At 36.7% G+C, this 26289-nt stretch overlaps 1 protein-coding gene across 1 annotated transcript in view; it reads left to right on the top strand.

Moving 5' to 3' along the window:
• The first annotated feature begins 7797 nt into the window (after positions 1 to 7797).
• The window catches only part of LOC118833610 (retinal dehydrogenase 1-like), a 42560-nt gene continuing 24068 nt past the window's right edge, over positions 7798 to 26289 (top strand). Inside the window, exons 1-4 of the mRNA XM_036740987.1 lie at positions 7798 to 7953; positions 15911 to 16015; positions 22776 to 22916; positions 25494 to 25623. Coding sequence (XP_036596882.1) covers positions 7882 to 7953; positions 15911 to 16015; positions 22776 to 22916; positions 25494 to 25623 — 448 coding nt within the window. The 5' untranslated portion in view covers positions 7798 to 7881. The remainder of the gene's footprint in view (positions 7954 to 15910; positions 16016 to 22775; positions 22917 to 25493; positions 25624 to 26289) is intronic.

Genomic DNA, 26289 nt, shown 5'->3' with positions numbered 1-26289 from the left:
AATACCATACACACTCAATTGGGTATCTTACCCTACAGGAAAGGAGGAGGAAGAAGATAAAAAAGGGGGGATGATAGAAGGGAGGGCAGATAGGGGGAGGAGGTAATCAAAAACAAACACTTTTGAAAAGGGACAGGGTCAAGGGAGAAAATTCAGTAAAGGGGGATCGGTTAGGAAGGAGCAAAATATAGTTAGTTTTTCACAACATGAGTATTATGGAAGGGCTTTACATAATGATATGCATGTGGCCTATGTTGGATTTCTTGCCTTCTTAGGGAGAGTGGGTGGGGAGGGAAGAGGGGAGAGAATTTGGAACTCAAAGTTTTAAAAACAGATGTTCAAAAACAGAAACAAAAAAGTTTTTTGCATGCAACTAGGAAATAAGATACACAGGCAATGGGGCATAGAAATTTGTCTTGCCCTACAAGAAAGGAAGGGAAAAGGGGGTGGGAGGGGAGTGGGGTGACAGAAGGGAGGACTGACTGGGGAGTGGGGCAACCAGAATATACACCATCTTGGAGTGGGTGGGAGGATAGAAATGGGGAGAAAATTTGTAATTCAAACCCTTGTGAAAATCAATGCTGAAAACTAAATATATTAAATGAATAAATTTTAAAAAAGAATCACATGACTTTTTTCCTCTTTATAAACTCATCATTATAAGAAAATTGTTTTAACACTAATTGGGAAAAATAAAGTATTAAAGAATAATATTAATACTAGCCTTTGGAATATATTATGGGGGTTTTGTGTCCTCATATTACTGAATTGCTTCAGACACCAATTTGAAAAATAAGAATTGCAACCTGGGAATTGTCTTCTATGTTACCAAGAATTTATGACCTTAGCTACCTATATAAAAAATGAATATGATCCCAAAGCAATGTCATTGAGGTGTCATTTAATATACTCTCAAAACAAAGCAAAAAGAAGACCTAGGCATGGTTTGGACATTGCATGCTTCCATTCCATTTTAAATATTGTTCCTGCTCTATGTTATTATCCACTGAAAAGTTTGACTCTTCACTATAACAATGCAACTTGACTTATCACAAACTCACAAAATAAATACCTAGACACCATCAGAAACAGGGTTTTCCTGACATTCAGAATATATACATTTGTAAAAATTGCTTCTGAGTATGTCCCCATCCCCCCTTCTCTCACTACATTCTATTCATTCTGTCCTACATTTCTACTCCCAGTCTTGGCTCTTCGTTTAGGTGTCGCTGCCAAGACACTGCCATGTAACATTCAGATTCGACCTTTGGATTAACTGGTTAGTTAAAAAATAACAGCATGGCACAGATAATATGATACATTTTAGTTTCTATATCTTACAATAAAGGGATGGAACTACATAAATCCTATGGTCCTCTCTAGTCCTAAAAAGCTACGATTCTAATCTAATCACGCACAAGAAATCTGAAAATGCTGGAAGTTAAATGACAAATTAGGCCTAGGAACTAAAAATTAGGACATGATAGACTAATCATATCAGATATATTCACATTTGTACAGTTGTAAAGTCTGGCTGTACAATGACAAAGCACAGTGAAAATCAAATAACAGATATAAAATGTACAAAGCGTTCCAACCTACAATGAGAATCTCTTAATAAAGTAAAAAGTAACTTTCAGTAGGTTCTCTCAAAAATATCAGAGAGAAAGAAATCTCAAATGAGATTTTAGCTCAAGCTGTAGCACTGTCAACTAAGTTCCCACAGGAGCCAAGTTTGAGGAGTTTAATTGACAAATTATTTGTTAAAGAATATTAGAAAAAAGCGAGATGACATCAAGGCCCTCACACTGGAAAAAGGACATTTAGTCATTTAAGACTTCAGATCTCAAATACTCACAGATAGTGTTAAAAAAAAACTATTTTAAACTGTATCTAGCAGTTTTAATGTCTCCAGGGGCAGAGAACCTGTGGCCTCAAGGCCACATGTGGCCTTCTAGGTCGTTAGGTGCTGCTTGTTGACTAAGTCCAAGTTTTACAGAACAAATCCTTTTATTAAAGGGATTTGTTCTCTGAAGTTCAGATTCAGTCAAAGGGCTGCACTTGAGGACCAAGAAAAGCTGGAGGATCCCCACCTCTGATCTAGGCTCTCATCAAAAAAAGGTACAGGAATACCATGAAAAGATTCTAAATATAAGCAGAACTGTAATGAGATAAATTTGCACTTTTGAGGGAAAAAAAAACAAACTAAAATATCAGGCTTTGATTTAAATGTGTTTAGAAGTTTTATTATTGATCTAAAAACAATGAACTTTTTATGTAGGTGTATTAGAAAGAAACTAGCAGGAAACTGTCCTAATAATGGTTAAGGTCTCCCTTAAGGATCCAGCCAATCAATGAACACATATTTATTACTCATCCGCTGGGTTCAGGCACTGTGTGAGGACATAGGTAAACAGAAGGAAGCAATGCAAATATATACCACACAGACACAGACACACACAGACACACAGACACACACAGACACACACACACACACACAACACACACACACACACACACACACACACACACACACACACACACACACACACACACACACACACCCATTAAATACAAGATAGCTTAGGAAAGAAGGCCCAAGCAATTGGAGAGGTCAGGAAGGGTTCCATGTAAAAGGTACTTGATTTCAGAGCCAGAGGTAAGGAGAGATTATATTCTAGGCAAATGGGACAGCCAGTGGAAAGTCAAGGAGACTGAAGATAGAGAATTGGGTATGAGGAACAGTGAGGTGGCTAGACTGTAGAGTATAGATTAGGGAACAATACCCAATGGCTTACTTATTCCTATTCCTTCTTTAATATGAACAGGGGGTCGTTTCTCCGGGCGACCTTGGCTCTGCTCCTCCGCGCCGCGTCCCGGCTTCGTCCCGGTCCCAGCCCGCGCCCCGACGCCGCCATGTCCGCGCTGGCTCCGCGCCCGCTGAGCGGCCGGACGCGCCCGGCCCGCAGCCTCGTGCGTGTCCCACGCGCGGCCGGCCCGGGAGGAGCTGAGCACACTGGAGGAGGCCGTTGGCCTGGCCTCCAGCTTCGTGTGCCTCCTCGTGCCCGGGGGCTGGGTCTTACCCCACCTGGAGAGCTACAAGAAGAAGGAGTGAAGGAGCGGCTCGCTGGACATTCCCCCGTGACCTCAGGACCTGCCTGCACCCCGGACCACGAGCTCCCCACGTTACGCCCCCAGCAGTCTTCTGATGAGTTAATCATAACCACTCGATTTTTCCCGGGCTTTGTGCTGTGTGCCCTGGCCTGGGCAGATGGGACTTCCTCCGCATGTTAAAATAAAGTCACTCAAAACCTCTCTTCAAAGCCAAAAAAAAAAAATATGAACAGGGAAAATAAGTTCCCAGGACAGTTATAAAATCTTCTGATCTTAGAAGTGAGCCATTAGAGAGGATAGAATCAGCCTAACTCTGATGATTTGGGGGGGGGGGGGGTGCTAAGGGTGTTTCTATACAAAGTATTTTTAATTGTGTTTTTGGCGGGGAGGTAGAGGTAGCTGGGAAAGAAGACTGAATTCAGTCTCAGGGAAAAGGCTGGAATTTTGTTCTCTTTTTTTTTTTTACTGTTTTCCATATGACAGAATATGTAGTAAGGTGATTTTTAAGCTTTGTTTGATCTCAAAGCATGTTGTGTTTGTGGATATGTAGACATAACCTAAACTTTAGAAGTCAGTAAAGATCCTTTCATTTCACCTCAGCCAACAGGATAAACATATTGTGGAATATAATTGGTTGGTAATAAATACTTAAGTTTTTAATTCCTCTACAATATTTATATAGTATTTGCTTATTTAGAAGAATTTCTTCTTCTTCTTCCCTCACCATATGTGGTACCTCTCTCCCCTTGGGGCACAATATCACTACACAAGGGCGCTCTGTGCATAGGAATATAATTTTGTTCACATGTTTTATCAGATATTTTGGGGTTTGGGTGCTACATTTTTTTCATGTTTTATTACATTTTTTTTTTCAAAAAGCTGGGGCAATTTACTTTTTGTTCCATGAAGTCTTCATTTATGATTTCTTGAAATATAGCTCTGAAAAAAACAGGCTTTTACAATGTTGCCAGTAATGACTAAGAGAGACCCCCTCTGTGGTTGTCACAGGGCAGCCTATTTCCTTTTCCTTTATACAGATGGACAATGGAGGCATCCTTGAACTTCTGGGAGATAATATCCTCTTGCCATACAACTGAGAAGATTTCAGTCAGCTTTTGTATGAGCAATGGACCCCCTGCCTTGTAAATCGTGGCTGAAATAGAATCAACACCAGGTGTTTTGCAGCAGGAGAGAAGCCTAATGGCATTCACAACTTCTTCTTCAGTTGGAAGTTTGGCTGGAAAGGGACTGACTTCAACCTGAGATATATGGTAAATGACTTCAGCACTGGTTGATGATGATCTGTTGAGAACACCATAAAAGCATTCAGCCGATCTCTCAAAGATCATGCCCTTATTACTAATCAATGTGGCTCATCAGTACTGAGTAATTGAGATGCACCATAGGTCTTCAACCCATAAATAGCCTTCAGGGCATCGTAAAAGTGCTTTGGATTATTACTATCAGTGTAAAACTGAATTTCATCTGCATTCTTACTGAGCCAAGAAGGCTACATTTCTCTAAGCTTTACTTGCACCTTATTTTTGATTGACTTAAGTTCTGCCTTCTTAGAGACTTATGAACTATGGAGTTCTCATTTTTCATTTAATAATATGTGAATTTTCCTGAAACAAATCCTGAGTTTTTGTGTTTGGTGAGTTTGTGAGTCTTCTGGCCCAGATGAGTAAATGCGGGGATATATACCAAATTTAGGAAAGCTGCCCACTCCTTTGCTGCTTCACCATTGCCAACCATGTGTTGGCTCTGTTTTCCCTTCAAGTTAGCAATAAATTGTCCAGGAAGTAAAAGCACTCTAATCTGGGATCATTAATACTTCTGGTGGTAATCTTGCCTTGGGGCTACTGCTTTTGTTGAATGTGAATGTTTAGCTTGGAGAGGATAAGTCTATGATCAGTCCAGCACTCTGTACCACACATGGTCTTTATCTCTATCACATCCTATCTTTTTTCCTTACAAAGATAGTCTATTAAATGCCAATGTTTACTTCAAGGGTGAAATCATGAATTTTTATTGCATTTAGGCAAATTGAAGACAGTGTTAGAGATGGGAAGGTCAGGAGATGCACAGGTCTTCAGTAGTAAGTGACCATTGTGGTTATTGTTTCAGACTCCATTCTTCCCAAGAACTCCCTGCCATTTCTATAGTCTGTGTCTACTCTGCCATTAAAGTCCTTGAGAATTACAAGCTTATCCTCTTTCAGCACATTGATGATGAAGCTCTCCAGGTTTTCAAAAAATTTTTCTTTGACCTCATCAGATTGGGAGTATATGCACAGATGCACAGTTGGAGTGCCACAGCACTTCCTTCAGTTGGTGATCCCATTAACATGAGCTTGCTATTCACTCCTTTTTAGAGGCATACAACCTTGTTGGCAAGATTAGATTTGATTATGAAACCTACACCAACTTCATGGCACTCCTCATCTCAGTGCCCACTCCAGAAAAACTTGCATCCTGCTCTGACTTCGGTAAGTTGGCCTTCATTTGCCAGACTTGTTTCACTCAAGCCTGCTATTTGAATGCAATACCTGCTGAGTTCTCTTGAAACAAGAGCTGTTTGTCTTTCAGGTCTACTGGATTTTTTATTGTCCATAAGTATGTGCACATTCCATGCGACACTGGTGACTGGAATCATCTTCACAAAAGTTTTTGTACATTTTTTTACATATTTTGACTGCAGAGTAGGATCCCTGAATGTTGTGGAATGTCAGGGTTAGGTTAGGTGAAGCAAACAATTTTTAGGGCACTTTTCTAGCCCCTTCCTCATGCTAAGAGGTGAGCAGTAAAATCCTTTAAAAAGGTAGCTCAGACACCCGGAGGCTGCTGTATCCTACTGCTACTTCAGTCCAGTGAAAAGATGACCCAGTGCCGGGGCTGTGTGCAGGGATGTACAATGCCCACTGTATCTGCACCTGCTGCTTTATCACTTGCTCATTGCCACTGAACTTCAAACTAGATAAAAACGATTTTAAAAAAAGTTATGGGTGATGTCTTTTGACTCACACAATAAATGGTATTTAAGTGAGGCAGAATTGTGCCTGGGTATTTGAGGTGTTAAAGGAAGACTTACAGTTACATCTAAACCAAGTGTGTGAAGACTTAGTTGGTGGAATAGACAAAGGAGAACAAATCGTTCTAGTAGGCTGTAACAGTGACAGAAGCTAGCATTGTGGAGCGCTTTGAGCTCAGCTAGACATAAAAGACACCAAGGTTTTCACTGTATTCCAAGTCATTGCCACTGGTCTTAATTATTTGTCTTGTCACTGCATTCCAATGACTCAGGAAGAGTGAAGCCGACATGGCCCTAAATACCTCATGCCTGGATTACTACAATAGCTTTCTGGTTCATCTCCATGACACAAATTTCTCCCTATTAAATCTGACTTCTATTCAGATATCAGATTGACCCTCCTAAAGATCGAATCTGACTCTGCCATTTCCTGGTTCAAAAACTTTCAGTGGCTCCTGGTCTTCTCCAGGATCAAAGAGAACATCCTCTGCTGTTAAAGCCCTTCATGACTCTGGCACTTAGCACAGTGCTTGGCACATAGTAAGGACTTGATAGATGCTTCCTGATTGACAACCTTGCCAGTCTTCTTATACCTTAATCACCTACAAATAGCCTGAGATTCAGTAACACTATCCTGCATGCTGTTTGCTCACCCAGGACACTGCATCCTCCAACTCCATGAATTGTAACCGGCTGCTCCTCATGTTTGGGATTCTCTCCCTCTTCATCCCTGCCTCTTGGCTTCCCTGGCTTCCTTCAAGTACCAGCTAAAATCCTATATACTGCAAGAAACTTGTGCTGATTGCTTAATACTACTGACTTCCCACTATTGCTTATCCCAAAAGGCTTAGTTGTTCAGTTTGATGTATTAAAGCAAAACTTTTACCCTGTTCTCATTTATGGCCACAGTAAACTTACTCTTATCTTCCTCAAAAATGCTTATTCATGATGAGTTAGGTAGAAAAGAGTGATGAGCTGTCCAATTCTGTCCCTCACTCAAAGGAACTACCTCAGCAGAGGTGACGAGAGCCCCTTGGTGGCCAGAGAGCTACAGTAAGAATGAAGAAGCACTAGGGCTTAACACTTTGGATACTTCCTCACTATGTGATGTTAGGACTTACGTCAATCACTGAGCCTTAGTTTTCTCATTTTAAAGATAGGGATAGCAGTAGCATATATCTCAGAATTGTTGTAAGACTCATATGAGGTAACATGTAGCATGTTAGATTAAGCAGTCTTTTAATTGAAAAAAAGGCACCAATGTCTTCCCCCTCATATCTTCCAAAACTTGGAGTACCCAAAGACTACTGCCTTTTTTCCCTTTCTGATATCTTTCAGAAAAATTAATTTAAACAGTAAAGGGGTTGAGGGAATGGGAGTTGAGGGGAGGGGATGATTTCAACTTCAATAATCAAAGCAGCTATTACTCTTGTCCAATATTTCGATTTTTTAAAATTATGAATTCATTTGCATATAATAAACTGTGTTCCAGACTAGCTACAGGTTTGATAAAATGGTTTCTTAAAGATTTATGTTATAGTCGAGTTCTTCTCTTACAAAAAAAAGGTACTTTTATTTTCTTTTTGGTTCATCCAGTCACAGTCCAGTATGCAAATAATCCTCAGTCAGTTCAGATTAAAAGGAAAAAATAAAGCCAAGGAAGCATTCAGTCAGCACAAAATTGCTAAACCTGGTCTGCTACTTGACTTCACTTGTGTCTCTTGAACCAGCCCAGAAATGTCTTCAGCAAATCCAGCAGAGGGGAACATGCCTGCCCCACTCACCAACCTCAAAATTCAATATGCTAAGGTGAGTAGATTCAAACTGCATGTCTGTTTCCTTACCTTAAGTAGGTGAAAAATACATTTATAGAAAAAGGGGGAATGTTAAAGTAGTCTTATTTAAAATACATTATAAGAATTAACAGTAGCTATACATAATGGTAATTTGGTTAAAGAATCTTACTAAATACAAGATATTAAGTAGGAAAAATTACCTTATACAATTTAGTCTGGATTCTGATGCTCGACTGTATTCATACATCTTATAGGAGCTGGTGCAAGTCATTTAAGGGATATAGTTGATGGTTGCATAGTTTTGTATGGATGGATGGGGAGAGCAGGGAATAGTTAAGGATCATTATTTCAATAAGCATATTTGAGATAAAAGCTGAAGGAAACCCAGCATGCTGTATTATGTATTATGAATAAATTAATTTATGTCACTAGATATGCTTACTGCTATTGAAACAGATGCCTAGCAGCAGACTGGTCGACATTAATAAGAACATAAAGCCAAAGCTGGTCTCCAGTCTCCCCACTTAGAGAATCATGGCTAAAGTGAAACTAAAGCACGGTTCCAACTTGTTAAGTCCAAAAATGTTTCTGTCATGTGTGCTCATTCCAAACTGTTATATAAAAGCCTTAAAGTCAAATCACAGGACCTCTGAAGAAAGATTTCCACATACCCCCCCAACTCACTAAAGCAGTGGTGATTTATTATATAATTTGAAACTGACTTTGGTTGTAATGCACAGCAGAAGATAAGAATGCTTGTGTCTGAACTCTATAGATGGCCAATTTTGCTTTCTGAACAAACCAATTTCAATAGTAGAAAAATTGGAAGAGGAGAAATAACTTATTTGCAGCCTTGGAGATCTTAAGCATTTTCAAGTTTAGTATTTCTCTTTTCAAAAAACTGAGTATTATGGGCTTTTGGGGGGGAAAGTGTCAAATTCTACAGATCATTCCTTTGAGAAAATGCCTTATTTGGAGGTATAAATTCTCTTTTAATCTTATTTTTAAAAAATGTTTTATCAAGTTTGGGGAGTCAATGAATTTCATAAAGATGTATAATAACCAAAATAACTTCTATATTCCTACCATTTGCAACTCTAAGGTATTGTACACTATAAACAACTTTGTTCTCCCCAAAGTGGGTACCTAAATTAACATTTTTAAAGTATAATATTCCACATAGTAGCTGGCTTAATTGAGGTTGATTGATATAGAGTTTTCTGCCACAAATTGATATACAAAATAAGGTAAATGATATAACCTCATTGGTCCTCAATTTCCTTTCTGTTTTCTATAGGCTAATTTGAAAGAAATATTATTTGTTCCTTGAAACTCCAAAATTCTGGCAATGCCAAATCTACTTTTTCTGCTATCATGTTATGCTTAAGTAAAAGCATATCTTTCCAATCCAAATGCATAAGCATAAAACCCAGTCTCTTTAACTGGGGAGGTGGTGAAATTTGATTTGTGGTCATTAAGAAAAATTTCGGTGATTAAAACCATTTTTACAAAACTTTCCACCTTCCTAGTGTATGTCAAGGAAATTTTAACTTTAGGTGTTTCCATCTAGCCAAAAAATAACAATACAAGAGACTTCCAGATCATGTGTCTGAGTAACAAGATGGTAGACTAAATATTTACCCCAATCCAGACAAACTTTCAAATCTTTTACATAGGGAAAAAAAGAATTCTGTGCCAGATCTAGATTTATTAAAGAGAAATTTAACTAGGTAAAGGTATTCTGGATTAGCACTGAAGAATAATAATCCTTAAAGCACTCACTCAAGCCCCTTCTCCCATCAAACTCCACACTATTGTCAAGGATGCAGAGGCCAACCTGTGGGCTTCTGCCTCAGATTCACAATTGGATTGTCTTTTGTTCCAGAGGCTGGTAGCATACACCATGCCCTGTCCACATGCCACCCTGCATTGATTATGCCTAGGTATATGAACAGGATTGAAAAAAAGAGTAATTAATTTATACCCGATGGGGAATGGGTGAGTTAGAGACCCATGTCTACAGAAATTCTGTCCAGAACACTGTTTTTGCCTACCGTTGACACTAGGCACAAGTCTTGATTCAGTCCAGCCAGAGAAGAAAAGGGAAGAACTGGTGTAGTAAGCCAGCAAGTTTACCTGAAAGAAAGAAAAATTAAACACAGCTGGGGGGGAGTGGAGAGAGAGATAGAGACAGAGAGAGAGAGTGAGAGAGAGACAGAGACAGAGAGAGGAAGGGGGAGAGAGAGAGAGAGAGAGAGGTAGACTACTTAGAGCAAGAACCTTACCAAAACATAAATCCTTCTACAAAGGAGAAAAATGAAGCAAATTTATCATCCAGTTATACTCCCCTCTTCAAGGGGGAATAATCATAAGTTAAATAATGTGAGAGTATAAGAAAAAGAGGCTGAAAAACCAAAGATTTCACGAAATAACACAAGAACACACCCCAGACGTTCTTAATACTGAAATCAGATAGAAGATGGAGTTCAAATTTGCTATATTTCTTAAACTTTACTACTATATATAAATATATATGTACACTGTGCATTTATACATATATGTGTGTGCATTATAATGTAAGAAATAACATAAGAAAATAGCCCAGAAATTCTGAATAGAGAAATTGCTTAAGATGGAGCTCAAACTCACAGGCTTTCATTTTTGAGGAACAGAAAGAAACTACAGAAGAAATAAATAAATTTCTAGACCAAAAGTCATAGCATAAAAATTAAGAATATATACAGAAAGGGGAAAAATTATGAAGAGAACAAAGTAAAGAAATTAATCACTTAAATAACAGGGGAGAAAGATGAAGAAAAAAGTTGACAATTTAAAGAAATTAAGAAACAGAAATAAATAAATTATGTAAAACATTAAAACTAGGAAAAGGGTTGAAAAATAGCAGAAATAGTGAAGTGGGGGATGGGAGCCTGTGGAAATTAGGTGTTATCCAATAAGATTAAGAAAAACCAATCACTGCAACAAAATACTAGCCTAAAAAAGGAATGGGAACTATAAAATAATTTAAGCAACATTGTTGACACAAAGGGAGGAAAATATGGAGATAATTGAGGAAAAAAAACTAATATCACTTTTTAAATTATATTCTCTAAGCAGGATAGTATCTACATCCATAAGGGAAAGTATTTACTAAATTGAAGAATGATTTACAATATATTAACACAGTAATAACTGGAAACTTTAATGTTCCTTTCTCCAAATCTGATAAATCTAAAAGAAAAATAAACTAAAAAGAAAACATAGAATTGAACAAGTTGTCAGAGAATTTAGAGCTGAATGATTCATGGTGCCTTCTGAATGAAACCACTACATTACATATTACACACAGACACACAGACACACACACACACACATATCAGGACCACATGACATTTCTACATTAGTAGAGCGTGTATTGAGTTGCATAAAATTTGGAAATAAATGTATAAAAGCATAAATGTTAAACATAGCCTTTAGAGACTACAACACCATAAACAGTATTAAGATAACTCAGTTAAAGTGGTACAAGAAAAATGTGAAAACCTAAATGGAAATTTAAGAATGAAATCGTAAATAATTATTGGACAAAGAACAAATTTTATTTTAAAAAAAAATCAGAACTAGATGAACAGCAATGGTAATTACAAGTCGATCTGCCCAAATTTCTAAAATGTTCCTAAAGCAATCTTCAGAGTATTTATTGCATATATTAACAAAGTAAAAAGAATTTTAATGGAAAATCACATTACAAAATTAGAAAGTCAATAAATTAAAAACAAATGCAGAAATCTTAAAAATTAGAAAAGAAATAGATGAACTCAAGAAGAGATAAATAAAATTAAATGTCCATTCTTCAAAAAGTCTAACAATTAAGAGATTAAATCCTTACCGAAAAAGTGTGACACATTTCCCCCAGTCAATAATTCCTAAGTCTATGCTCTTATTTATGCAAACACTTTTTTCAATTTCATAAGACCAGATTTGTTTATTTCACATTTTTTAATTGGCACCATCCCTTGTTTGGTTAATGATTAAACTTCTCTACATAGCCAAGAAAGATAGGTGATTTTCTTCACTTCTTTTATTGCATGACCTTTAACAGGGTTCGGCCATAACGGCCAAATCTGACTCCCAGCCTGCTGTTGTATGACCTGTGAGCTGAGTGGTTTTTACACTTTTAAATAAAGTTTTATTATATCTTAAAATGTAAAATCCACTTTTATGTCATTGGCTGTACAAAGACAGATGACAAACTAGATTCAGCCTGTGGGATACAGTTTTCCCAAGTCTTTAACGTGCAGGTAGCTTATTCATTTTGAATTTATCATGGAATCATAGTTTAAAATGTTTGTCTACCCTAATTTCAGCGAGACTGCTTTCCAGTTTTCCTAGCGGGTCTTATTAGATGGGGAGTTCTTTCCTAAGTAATTAAATGCTTAAAAAATAAATGAACAAAATATAAAAGAGGGATTATTGAACTGAATATAGATTTAAAAATTTCGTACCTGAAAAAAACAAACTCCTAATAGGCACAAAAGATGGAATCTTGAATGTTAAAGGAGAAATACATATACTCAAAACTAAAAAAAAAGTCTAAAGAACTGATAAATAAAATTAATTACTGAAGGAGTAGGGGCAGAATGGAAAGGCTTATTGGTAAGGAGGGCTGTTTTTTTTTCTTTCTTTACTAAAAAGGCACAATTTGGTCTGGGAAGGGAGCTGATGAGGAGACAAAGGCTTTGGGAATTCTCATGTTCTTAACTCCTGGGCCAGTGACATACCTTCCAATAAAGAATAATTTGTGACACCTTTCACAAGTTTCACATTCTGTTTTAACCCTGTTAAAGGGGACGATGAATTTTTTTTCACACAAATATCTATTCTAGCCTCTGAACATAGCCTACTCCTAGGCATGTATCTAACTTGCTAAAAAAAAAATTGATTTTACTCTCTCTGTATGAGAAATTTTTTTATTCAAAAGCAGAGTAAAGAGTGCCCTATGTGATTATATTGGGAATGAGCTGGAACTCTTGAAATATCTACCTACTATGCTACCTAAAATGCAAAAATCAGCTCAGATTCAGTCTCGCTCAGTAGATTGAGTCTGGCCTGCTTGTGAAAACAGGCGTCACAAAGGGTGGGATTTCTTAAGACAACCCATTATGGTGAATCCCTAATAAACTTTGTCTTTTCTCTTGGCTGAGAAGGCTTGAGTCTAATTCTTTCGGCAGGACCCAGCATGTCGGTACTTTAGGGTGTCGAGCACTCCTCAAAACCTATGGTTCCCTAGTATCATCATTTTTCTTTAACCTCTTCATTTTTGGTTCCCTGAGACTGGGAATACTGCTCATCTCAAGTTCTTCTCCAGCCAAGACTGAAAGCTAGAGTTGTACTGCCGGCGAGAAGGAAAATAGAGAGAAATTTCCTATTTAATGGCCTTCCTGGAGCTCTCTCAGAACCCCATTCTCAGAAAAGATTGTAGCCTTCTGCTATTTCCCATCCTGGAGTCTGACCTCATCCCAGAGTCTGACCTCATCCCAGTCCCATCAAGCTCCTCCTTAGACTCCTCCTCAAGACCCTCCCTAAACCCTTCCTCTAGTCACCCCAGACCACCCCTCAATCCCTCCCACAGTCTTTGTGGACATAAGTCTCATCTTGCCTCCATGAAGGCGTACAATCTACTAGCTCAGTAGATTGAGTCTAGCCTCCTTGTAAAAACAGGCATCACGAATGGTGGGATTTCTTAAGACAACCCATTACAGTGAATCCCTAATAAACTTTGTCTTTTTCCTTGGCTAAAACAAAAAAAAAATAAAATGCAAAAATTACAGTCACTCCTGTGAATTATCTGGCATCTTCTTTCAGGTTGTAAAGGTCTCTACAAGGGCAACACATCAAACTCCTTTTTCATATGTGCCTTAGTGTTTACCATGAATGTATCACGTTACTTTCTTCCAGTTAAAGCTAACTGAGATAAGGCACTGAGAAAATAGGATCACTGAATACCAGAGTGGGAGAGGAACTTAAGTTACTACAAACCTGAACAGCAGTCCTTTCTATGACAAATCTTAGGGATGCTCATGCAGCCCTCACTAAGGAGTAAAATAGGATGCCTTATGTCCCAGCTTGGTCAGGATCATTTCTCTCTATAGATAATAGAAATATTCAGAACTACAACACAACCAGAAGAGCATATTAGGCGCCATTTATGATTCTGTAGGATCCTTTCCCTCTATTTTTTAAATTTATTTTTTATTATTTAATATTTTTAGTTTTCAACATTGATTTCCACAAGATTTGGAGTTACAAATTTTCTCCCCATTTTTATCCTCCCCTCCCATCCCAAGAGGGCATATATTTTGATTGCCCCTTTCCCCAGTCTGTCCTCCCTTTTGTCACCCCACTCCCCCGCCACCTTATCCCATTTCCCCTTATTTTCTTGTAGGGCAAGATAGATTTCTATACCCCATTGCCTGTATATCTTATATCCCAGTTGCATGTAAAAACAACTTTTTTTGAACATTTGTTTTTAGGACTTTGAGTTCCAAATTCTCTCCCTTTTTCCCTCCCCATCCAACCTCCTTGAGAAGGCAAGCAATTCAACATAGGCTACATGTGTATCATCATGCAAAACACTTCTATAATAGTCATGTTATCAAAGACTAAGTTGTGAGGGCTATATGTGGTAGCCAGGGAGATATACTATGAGTAAGTAGGAAGGTGTTGAAACCAGAGAGTATTTGAACCATAAATATATGAATCTTGTTACATTGAACCAACCTTCCTGGCCTCAGATATAACTAGATGACTGAAAGCAACATCAGGTGATGAAGGACTGGGGGAATTATATAGCCCAAAAAGCAAAGAAGTTATGCTAAATGTCTCAAGTTCCAGTCACTTAAAAACATCATTCTATTCAAACAACGGTGGATGTTGGAAAATGGAATATTAGAATGTACTATGATTGATTCCCCTAATGGTACCAGGAAACAGTTAATTCTACCGAGAGCATATCTCTCTATAACCATGAAAGCTTTACATGATGACTTTGAATATATGGGTCAAGAGAGGACTTCAAATCTAGTATGAAACCAATTTTATTGGTGAGACCTCTCCCTCACTATCTTGCTCCTAGAGAGGAGATGAAACTTGCAGCACCAGCATGAGGCCCAGGGAATCAGTAGAAGGACTTACTCTCAGTGGAGATCAAAAACATTTTGGAGGCACTTTGAGGTAGGATGCCTCCAGCAGCATAAATTAAGAAGCAAGAGAGATTTTAAATACAGAGAAATTAGGAACCTAAAGTGAATCAAAAGACCCTAAACATTGTAAAATACATTCGAAAGCCAAGAATCAAGGAACAGGATGACATATTATCATATGTACTATATAGGTCTTTATCTAACAGAGTACACATGGTTCCCCCTTGTCTAACATCTTTCAATTTATTTTTGAGTGAGCAGCTCCCCTACCCACCACCACTACCTGCTCACAACTATACACATATGTTTGCATATTTGTTTACGTGGGGCTATCTATCTTGTGTTCCTCTTCTCAGTATTCTAAAACCAAATCACTCATCCTATGATTAAGAACATGAAAGAAGTAAAATAATTTGCAATTATCCATGTGACTTCAACACTAAACAACCTAATCTTGCAAAAACTGAATGAAGTCTTTATTTTAGGGAACTTCATTTCATCATTAGAAGTCTTGCCTACTAATGTCATTTTTAATGACAGTTACAAAGATTATGTCATGGTTTAATTTTTATGTGTCCAAAATATACTAAAGGGGGAAGTTAGAATTGCAGAATTATTGTATCTTTGACTTAAAAGGGTAGAAAAGTGGTACCACTGATACATGTAAATAAGATGTTTTGAGTGTTTCAGGCTTAATCACTGTGGGAAACTTTCCAGGGCTAAATCACTGTGTATGTAACTTTGATTTCCTTTTGTATTTCCCAATAGATATTTATAAATAATGAATGGCATAATTCAGTGAGTGGCAAGAAATTCCCAGTCATTAACCCTGCTACTGAAGAAAAAATTTGTGATGTGGAAGAAGGAGATAAGGTGAGTTTTCTCACATGAGATTATTAGGAAACCTTACTTTCTTGCATTCTTTTTTAAAATATATATTATTTATTTACTTTTAACATTTTTAAATTAATTTTTCTCCCCCTATACAGCCCCACACCCACCATTTCAGAAGGCAAACAATATGATATCATTTATATACATGAAATCATGCAAAACACATTTCCATATTAGAGATGTTGCAAAAAATGTGAGAAAATAACCCTTCATTTTGCATTCAAAGTTCATCAGTTCTCTGATGGTTGATAGCATTTTTCATCATAAGTACTTCAGAGTTGTCTTAAAACATAGTATTAATCAAAGTTGCTATGACTTTCACAGTTAATGCTCATTACAGTATTGCTGTTATCATGTACAATGATCTCCTGGTTCTGCTTACTTCACTTTGCATCAGTTTATATAGGTCTTCCCAGATTTTTCTGAAATCATCCTGCTCCTCATATCTTATAGTGCAGTTCTATTCAGTCAAATCATAAACCACAACTTGTTCAGCCATTCTCCATTTGAAAGCCATGCCCTCCATTTCCAATTGTTTTCTGCCCCCAGAAGACCAGCTATAAATATTTTTGTACATAGAGGCCCTTTCTCTTTTATCTCTTAAGGATACAGACCTAGTATTGCTGGGGCAAAGAGTATGCACAGTATTATACCCCTTTGGTCAGCTAGCTACCTCTGCCTTTTTACTTCAGTTAAAGAATAATAGATTCTACTCTAGTCCCTTTATTTTAACTCTATGCATTGTGTGTGTTTCAAATGTGTCTCTTGTAAACAACATATTGTTGGACTCTGGTTTCTAATCCAATCTACTATTGATTTCTATCTTATGGATGAGTTTATCCCATTCACATTCACAGTTATGATTACTATGATTTCCCTCCTTTTTTCTTCCATTTATTCTTCTCTTTTTTAACCCTGTCCCTCCTCAAAAGTTTGTTTTGCTTCTGACCACTGCTTTTTCCTTAATCAAGACCCTTCATTTCTAGACTCCAGGCACTTTCAGTGGATGCCCTCAATGCCTGGAATGCTCTCCCTCTTCATCTTAGCCTCCTGGCCTCCCTGGTTTCCATCAAGTCTCAGCTACAATTTTGATTTCCACAAGTCTTTCCCAAGTCCCCTTAATTCTGGTACCTTCCTTGTTGATCCTTTTCAATTTAGCTTTCTTTATAGTTTGTTTGTACATAGTTGTTTACATGTTATCTTCTCCCATCTCCCCCCATTAGATAGAAAGCTTCTTGAGAGCAGGGACTGTCATTTGGCATTCTTTGTATTTCCAGTACTTAGCATACTGTATGGAACATAGTGTTCATTGATTGATAAGCAACTCAAGTGTCAACAAAACATACAAAAGTTTATTTACTGTGTTATTATACGTTAGTATCTATTAAAAATATTACTTGTATATCTGAATCTCTGTAATAATGAATCAAATCATGTCAGCCAAAACATCACTAGAAACAAAGAAAGCTGAACATCACGGGAAGGTAACATGGCATAGTTCACAGAGTGGCTTCAGAATCAAGAAAACCAGGGTTCACATTTAACTGCTCAATATCTCATATAACTGCCAAAGATTGTCAAAACTGGTGCCAACCTCTATTGGTAATAAAATAATCCTCATTAGTATTTTCTGGGATATACAGGCACAGCATGCAGACTAAGGTGTTATCCTTGACTCCGAGGAGGTAATTATAAACCAGACCAATACATGTGAAACCATTAAAGAGCAATACAAAAGAGAATGTAAATAAATATTAAATTGCTTGGCTCAGACAATAACAAGAGAGAGCCAAGTGAAGGATTGGAATAGTCAGAGAAGGCTTCATCTTATCCAATCCATATCGCAGCTAGATTCTGCTCTAGAATATCTCAGGGAGTATTCTAGATTGCTAAAGTTCTCCCTAATACCTGAGGCAGTGCATGAAACTTCTGAATATTTTTAATTGTTAGGAAGTTTCTTCCTTAGAATGAACCTAAATTGCTTCTCTATACCATCTATCTGATATTTCTAAGTTTCCTGTCTCCCATCCTCAGGCCAAACAGAATAGGTCTAATTCTTCTATATGACATCTTGCATACTATTCAAAAAAAATCTATCAAGTCATCCCTACATCTTACGTTTTCCAGATTAAACATCAATATTTTTTTCAAACAATGGTAGCAAGGTGGTAGGATACTAGTATCATCAACAGAAAACCAGAAGTTTGGCAAGAGATCTATATGGAGAGGAAAAATGATGAGTTCAACTATCAGTAGGTTGAATTTGAGTATATTCAGGTCAACATATCTGTCATGGAATTGGATATACATTCCTATAACTTTTGATTCCTAGCACATACTTGTAGTTAATAAGCTATCTATATAGATACAGATATCACTAAATGAACAAAATATAGATACCAGTAAAGTGAACAAAATGAACAAAAAGATTGAGATATCATGAAAAGAACAACTAAATGAACAGCAGAAGATTCCTAGGAAATAGCAGTTTGCTTTCCATTGTCTTTTTGTACTTTTGCCATATAAAATAGTATCCATGCAAGTCACAACCCCTTTGTGACTTAGTAAACTGTCTTTGTGAACCAATGTGGTTAATCACTAGAGTAAACATTCTGATCATGGCTATCTCTGAAATTAGTGTGCTTAGTCATTAAACAAAAGCCATAGTATCTATCAAGATATTTTTATTTGAAGCCTTTCCAGATTGTAAGAACTGCCCAAATTTGTTCTCTTTTGGCTTTACATTCAAAAACTGTATTCTCCATGCCATGATGCAGCTCTTTTGTGGTGGCTAAGAACTGGAAATTGAGAAGCAGTGCATCAGTTGGGGAATGACTAAACGAGCTGTGGTATTGTGTTTGCCCTTTATTTTTGAAGAGGACCATGTTATTAGGGAAATGATGACATGACTTACAATTGACTTTGATTTGAGTGAGGAAAGGCTGTGCAAGGTCAGCAACTTCACTTTCTCCTCCAGAGTCATGTGGATCCAGTGACCAGATATGACTGGAGATAGCCTAGGATGAAATGGGTGACCCTGTCCCTTTTAGACTAAGGCCTTTTCAGATACTCACTTAGAGTGAGGTATCACCCATTCAGTGAATAGGCCTCTTTAAGAAGTGAAACAGGAAATGGCCCCTTTAATTAGAAAAAAAGAAAAAAAATCAAGCTGGGAGGGGAAGACCCTCAGGATTGCATTTCCAAAGAGAAACAGTTACCATTGACACTCACTTTAAGCCAGGAGGGCCCAAAATACAGCCTACTCAGTACTACAAGAAATCACAAGCAGGCAGATTTCAGAAACACCTAGAAAGACTCACATGAACTGTTGTAAAGTGAAGTGAGCAGAACCAGGAGAACATTGTGTATAGTAACAACAATACTTTATGATGAAGAATTAATTGTAAATGACTTCTATTCTCAGCAATGCAGTAATTCAAGACAATCCCAAAGGACGACTGATAAAACATATCTACCTCCAGAGAATGAACTGATACTGTCTGAACACAAACAAGCATGCTATTTTCCTTTCTTTCTCCCTTTCTTTCTTTCCTCTTTTTTTCTTTTTTCTTTCTTTCTTTTATTCATTCTTTTTTATTTAAATTTCATTCTACAAAATGACTGAGATGGAAATGTTTTACATAACTGTACATGTGTAGGAAGGGACAGAATTTGGGGCACAAAACTTTTTAAAATTTTTTTTAATTCTTTTAACATATAATTGGAGGAAAAATAAAATGTATTTTAAAAAGAAAAAAGTGAAAATATTTTTAAAAAGCAAAACAGCTAGAAAATAAATAAATGTACGAGGAAAAAAGAATTATTGGAATATCTGGAAGCCATATTCGAAAAAAGTGCCTAGGCAACATATTTTAAGAGTAATAAAAGAAAACTACACTGATATCTTAGAGGTGGAGGGCAAAAGAGAAATGGAAAGAATCCACTGATCATATTCTGAAAGAAATTCCAAAATGAAAAGTTCAAGGAATATTATATCTAAATTCCATGGTCCCCAGATCATGGAGAAAATAACGCAAGCAACCAGAGAGAGATCATTGAAATACCATAGAGCTACCATCAAAATCACACAATATTTAGCAGATACCATGTTAAAAGAGCTGAGGGTTTGCAAATGACCTAGGATTACAAACTGAAATGACCTACTCAGCAAAAGTTAGTAAAATCTTTCAGGGGGAAAAAATAATGGACATATAATGAAATAGAGGACTTTCAAGCATTACTGACATAAAATACCAGAGACGAATAGAAAACCTGACATTCAAGGAGAAGAATCAAAAGATGCTTTAAAGAGGGAAAGCATGACAGAGAAATCATAAAAGACTCAATAAGATTAAAGTGTTTTCATTGCGGTATGGGAAGATGGTTCATGTAAGTCCTAAGAACTATGTCATTATTACGGGAATTAGAAGGAGTCTACATAGACAGAAGGCACAGGTGTAAGTTGATTATATTGGGAGTTTTCTCAAAAATAAATAAAGGACTGAGAAGGAAGAATTCACTAGGAAAAGGGGGAAGGGAGAGGAAGAATAGGAAAATTATCTCACATAAAAGAGTTGTTCAAGGAAGAGCTTCTATACTGCAGGGAAAAATGGATGTGCAACACTTGAACCTCACTCTCATCTGAACCAATTTAAAGAGGGAAGAATAAACACACACACACACACAGACACACACACACACACACACCCCATATATTACTATATGTGTATATATAATTTGCATATACATATAGTATATAGTAGTATAAGATATATAGTAGTACTATACATATATATAGATATACACCATATATGTATAGTACTATATATAGTAGTATATAGTAGAATAATGTTTATATGCCATATATTTATTGTACTGTATATAGTAGGATATAGTATATATCATATATCTACATATGATATGTATTATAGTTACTATAGTATTATATATAGTGTGTATATAGTATATAGAAGATGATACATACAATATGCTACTATATATGGTACTATAAATGGTATGTATACTATATATGGTATGTATGTGTGTGTGTGCAAATAGATATATAGCCATATTTATATAAACACACAAACTTAGTTATGTATAGAAATGTATCTTAACCAATAAGTAAATAGGAGGGGATGGAGAAAAGACAAAGGGGTGGAATGATAAGAGGGAAAGTAAATTAAGGGAAGCAGTGGTCAGAAGAAAGCAGACATTTGAGGAGGAACCTGGTAAAAAAAAAGAGAGAGAGAGAGAGAAGGATAAACAGAAGAAAACAGGATGGAAGGAAATACAGAGTTCATAATTATAACTATGAGTGTAAATGGAATGAATTCACTCACATAACTGAAGTGGATAGCAGAATGGACTAGAAACCAGAATCCAAACTATGATGGTTACAAGAAACACACTTGAAACAGAAAAATAAACACAATTGAAATAAAGTCTGGAGCAGAATCTATTATGCTTCAGCTTAAGTTTAAAAAAGGCAGGGGTAGCAATCTTGATCTCAGACAATGCAGAAGCAAAAAAAAAAGATATAATTAAGAGAGATAATTAGGAAACTACATTTTGCTAAAAAGATATCGTAGCCAATGAAGTCATATCACTGCTAAATATTTATGCACCAAATGGCATAGCATCCAAATTCTTTACAGAAAATTTGAATGAGCTACAGACCCCTCTCAGAGGTATATAAATTTATCCATAAAGTAAATAAGAAAGAAATTAAGCAAATGAATAGAATTTTAGAAAAAAGTTAGATATGATAGAGAGCTAGAAAAAATTGACTGGGAATATAAAGGAGTATGCCTTTTTTTTCCCAGTTGTACATGTACAGCTACATATACTTTCACTAAAATTGACCTTGTATTAGGGCATAAAAACTTCACAAATGGAGAAAAACAGAAATATTAAATTCACTTTTTTCAGACCACAATGAATTAAAATTATATTTAATAAATGGCCTTGAAATCATAGATAAAAAATTAATTGGAAACTAAATCATCTAATCCTAAAGAAAGAGTGGGTCAGAGAATTCATCATTGAAACCATCAAAAATTTCATTAAAGATAATGACAACAATGAGATAACATACGAAAACTTTTAAGATGCAGCCATGGTGAGCCATCCACCAGGGAACCCTGGTGTTCCATTCTATGTAAATAGTAGTTCTGTAGGTGGAAAATGTCAATGTTAAGATCCTTTCCCCCAAATATTAAAAACACAATTATCAAAAAAGCAAATGATTTTGAGTAAGGGATAAACATAACATATGTCATGAAATCAGATGTGCATTTGAAATCAGAAGACTTTGTTTCAAACCATGGCTGTCCCTTTCAACTCCCTGGGCTTCCCCATTCCCTTCTGGTAAAACAAGCAAGTTGGGTTAGATACACTTCAAGTTCCAATCCAGACATGCAACATATTAACCTTAGAACAGTAGTAAGATTTTCATATAAACATAGGACTATGAAGTTAAAAGTTCCCTACCAGCTCAAATTCTGTGGTCCTGTGATTTAAAATTATGTAAATCAACATTGGGAAAATATGAAAATCAGTGAAAATAGTCATAACGTTTGCTCTTTTCTATGAAATCCTCTAATGCTCTCTCATCTGAGTGGTGTTCACACTTAGCCATCATATGAATTCTGCAACTCTAAGTTGTTCCATGGCCAACTTATTTTGGGAAACAACTCAAGCATTCTTCCTCTAAACTTAGCTTTCTTTGACTTTTTAGGCAGATGTGGACAAGGCAGTGAAAGCAGCAAGGGAGGCTTTTCAGATGGGGTCTCCATGGCGGACAATGGATGCTTCACAGAGAGGACGGCTCCTGAACAAACTGGCTGATTTAATAGAAAGGGACCGTCTACCCTTGGCAGTAAGTATGCACCAGATGAAGGAAGATTGGTGGAGATCACAATCATGTTAATTATCATGAGAAGATTTTGTTTACAATGATGATATCTTGCCTGTAATATACATACATACACATACACACATATGCATGAATATATATGCAGAGAGAGATTATAAGGAATGTCTTCTGAAAATGTATTTCTCCTCTCTCCTTCTGTTGAAAGAACTCTTATTGACAGCTCCTTTTATAGGTAGTAGTAGTTCTAGTACTAGCAGTAGTGGTGGTGGTGGTAGTAGTAGTAGTAGCAGCAGCAGCAGAAATAGTAGAAGTGGTAGTAGTACTAATTAATAATAATAACTTAATATTTATATGACACCTTTAAAGGATTATAAAGCACTTAACCAGAAGTGGAAAAGATTTGGAAAGCAAATAGTTTAACTCTTCTACAATTTACAAAAGATGTCATCTACCTTTTGCTTCAAGACCTCCAATGTGAAAAAAACTACTACTCCCAAATCATCCCGTTCCATGATTGGATATCTTTAGTCTTCTAAGGAAGGTTATATCTTTATATGTAGTCTAAAACTGCCTTGTTGAAATTTCTGTTGTTTATGCCTAGTCCTGTGATCTATGACCAAGCAGAACAAGTCAAGTCCTGTTTCTGTATGGCTTTCCTTCAAATGTTTTAAATATTTTTGGCTGCCATATTAAAGAGCTGGCACTTATTGACCTTTCATCCTACTGAAAGGTTAGAGATCTTGTTCAGAAGAACCAATGTCTCACTCTTCTATACCCTTCATACCTTTTATCTGTAAAGCTGACTCTTTGAGCTCTTGTCTGTAACAGTACTGTTTCTGTTTCTGCCTCCATTGCTCATCACCAAAAAGTTCCCCATTATGTTCTCCTCTCATTCAAGAATTTGCTCGCATAGGCATTTCTTCTTAAACTAACATTCTTTTATTCCTGTTTTCCCTCTCCTCTTTTTTTGGAAAATGTTTCTATTCTACAATCATATTTTAACTATGTACCTCATTTTGAGCCAAGGTTCATTGACACCTATCAAGTCAAATTTGCTTTGTTATGTTAAACTCTCCTGTTCAACTTCATTGTTTCCCATACATTGCACAATTCTGTGTAGATGCTTGAGGCTATGCGTTCTAATGATTGCTGCTTTCTTAGATTTTATCTCTTTGAATTTTGGGGTAACCACCAACACTCCCCTTAGCTACAGTGTAGCTACATAGCATGGTAGAATTAGCTTGATAAGAAGTTTTGTCCCTCCTTTCTTTTCAGTCATAAAACACTTGATTAAATTTGCAAGATACCAAGAAAACTCGTTCTTACTTATCCTTTTTTGTGTGACTCCATCTTTAGCAAAGAGCCTATCACTTCTATATTTTAAGTAATGGTTGAGATATAGATAGATAGATAGATAGATAGATAGATAGATAGATAGATAGATAGACAGATATCCTTTTAAACCAGTTTTCAGTAAAAACAATCTGAACAAATGGTTTATTTTCATTCCAATAAGTTTGTGAGGTTCATATTCATTAAAATTTGCCCAGGGTCACACAGCTAGTAAATTATGAGGCTAGTTTTGAACTCAGGGCTGTCAAATTCCAGCAATCAATGCACTACACCACCAGCTGACTCACAATTGTCCAGTTGAAATAATTCATGTGAAAGAAGCTAATAAACTGAAAAGTACCATATAAATATTATCAGTATTGGTCACCCCTTCCAGAATGAGTTGCAACAAAGAACTGAGCACAGCATTTTATATAAAATAGCAAGCCTAGCTAGGATTCAAGACACCATCATTTGGAAAATGATGAGCCTCCAGGATATAAATTATTCATTCTATCAAGCAATGTCTTGTCAGTGTATCACTGACTCTCAAGTGTCTATTATGTTCAAAGAATTGTGTTTAGTAGGGGAAAAATACAATAATACTGTAATTAAGACATGGTCCCTTTCTATATTAAGTTTGTAATCTACTGGGAGTTGAGTGGGAAGGTAAGAGAATATGCCATATATATTAATCTTCCTTGCTGATAGCTCTGTTCATGCCATTTTTCTGTTAAAATTCCTTAATGATTCCTTTTGCTCACCAATTGCCCTTAAGGGAAATCCCACAATGTGGTGCCAGCCCAAACCCCATCACTGCCTTGTCTACTACTGCTCTGTTCTATGTAGTCTCCTTGTAATCTGTGAAGAGTAAAAGATTACCTAATATCTCAAAACATGAAGTAAGCCCCTAAAGATATATTTTCAGGAGGAATCACAACAGAGATATGTGATTTCTTCAGTAGAAGGAGTTCCTAGTCTTCTAACTCCTAATATCCTACATAAGACAACTTATTTTGGAGAGAGGTCTCAGGGTGCTGCCATAAGCACGTAGAGCTTAAGAGGCATTCCCAGAGTCACCCTACTAGTAGGTATTAGAAGAAACAGTGAGGCCAAGGTCTTCCTGACTCCGAACCTATCTATTCCTCACTCCTTCATTATACCAGATTATTGCCTGAAATAAAATTAATATAACACTTTCTTTTAATAGCATATGAAACTCAATTTGGGGCCTGATCTTTTTTTCAGACAATAGAAGCATTGAATGGTGGAAAACTCTTTCCCCATGCCTACATGATGGATGTAAGTTTCTCTGCGGTTGTTTTGCGCTACTATGCAGGCTGGGCTGATAAGATTCAAGGCCGTACAATCCCAGTTGGTAAGTAAATTTGAGAAGCACTTTTTAAAAATGCATAGTAGCTCTTGGTGCTAGATTTTTAATATTCTGTACCACTCTTTCCTCCTTTCTGCTAGTCTCTTTTCCTTTGCTTTATTCCCAGATAGACTTGGGAGTCTCCTTACCAAGGCCAAACCTTCTACTTGCATATGAGATCCTATTCCCCCTGCCATCATCTCCAGGACATTGCAGTCCACAGTCATCTCCCCTCTTTCTTGAATATTGAATCTCTCCCTTTAAACAAACTCCAGTTTTCCTAATCCCTAATACTCTTTCACCACACCCTACCATCCCCTCAATTTGTCATTCTTAATCTCTTACCCTTTCTCGGCCAAATTCCTTGAAAATAAAACAACTTTATATTAGTGGCCTCCACTTTCTCTTCTACTCCTCAGCCATTTGCAGTCTTCTTTCCACCCTCATCACTCCACTGCCATTGTTCTTAGTTGCCAAATTTGATTTTCTTTTCTCAGCCCTAATGCTTCTCAAACCATTTGCTGAGTTTCACATTGTTAATCATCCTTTCCTCCTGGAGACTCTCTCTCCTCTAAGTTTTTCTGACACTGCTTTGTCCTGCTTTGACTCCTAGCCATCTGACTGCTCTTTTTTTTAATATAAATAGTGTTTTATTTTTCCACATACATGTAA

The sequence above is a fragment of the Trichosurus vulpecula genome, chromosome 1 (genome assembly GCF_011100635.1).
Source record: "Trichosurus vulpecula isolate mTriVul1 chromosome 1, mTriVul1.pri, whole genome shotgun sequence".
NCBI lineage: Eukaryota > Metazoa > Chordata > Mammalia > Diprotodontia > Phalangeridae > Trichosurus > Trichosurus vulpecula.
Note: the sequence above shows the minus strand (reverse complement) of the source record. Positions and strands in the feature narration are given on the sequence as shown.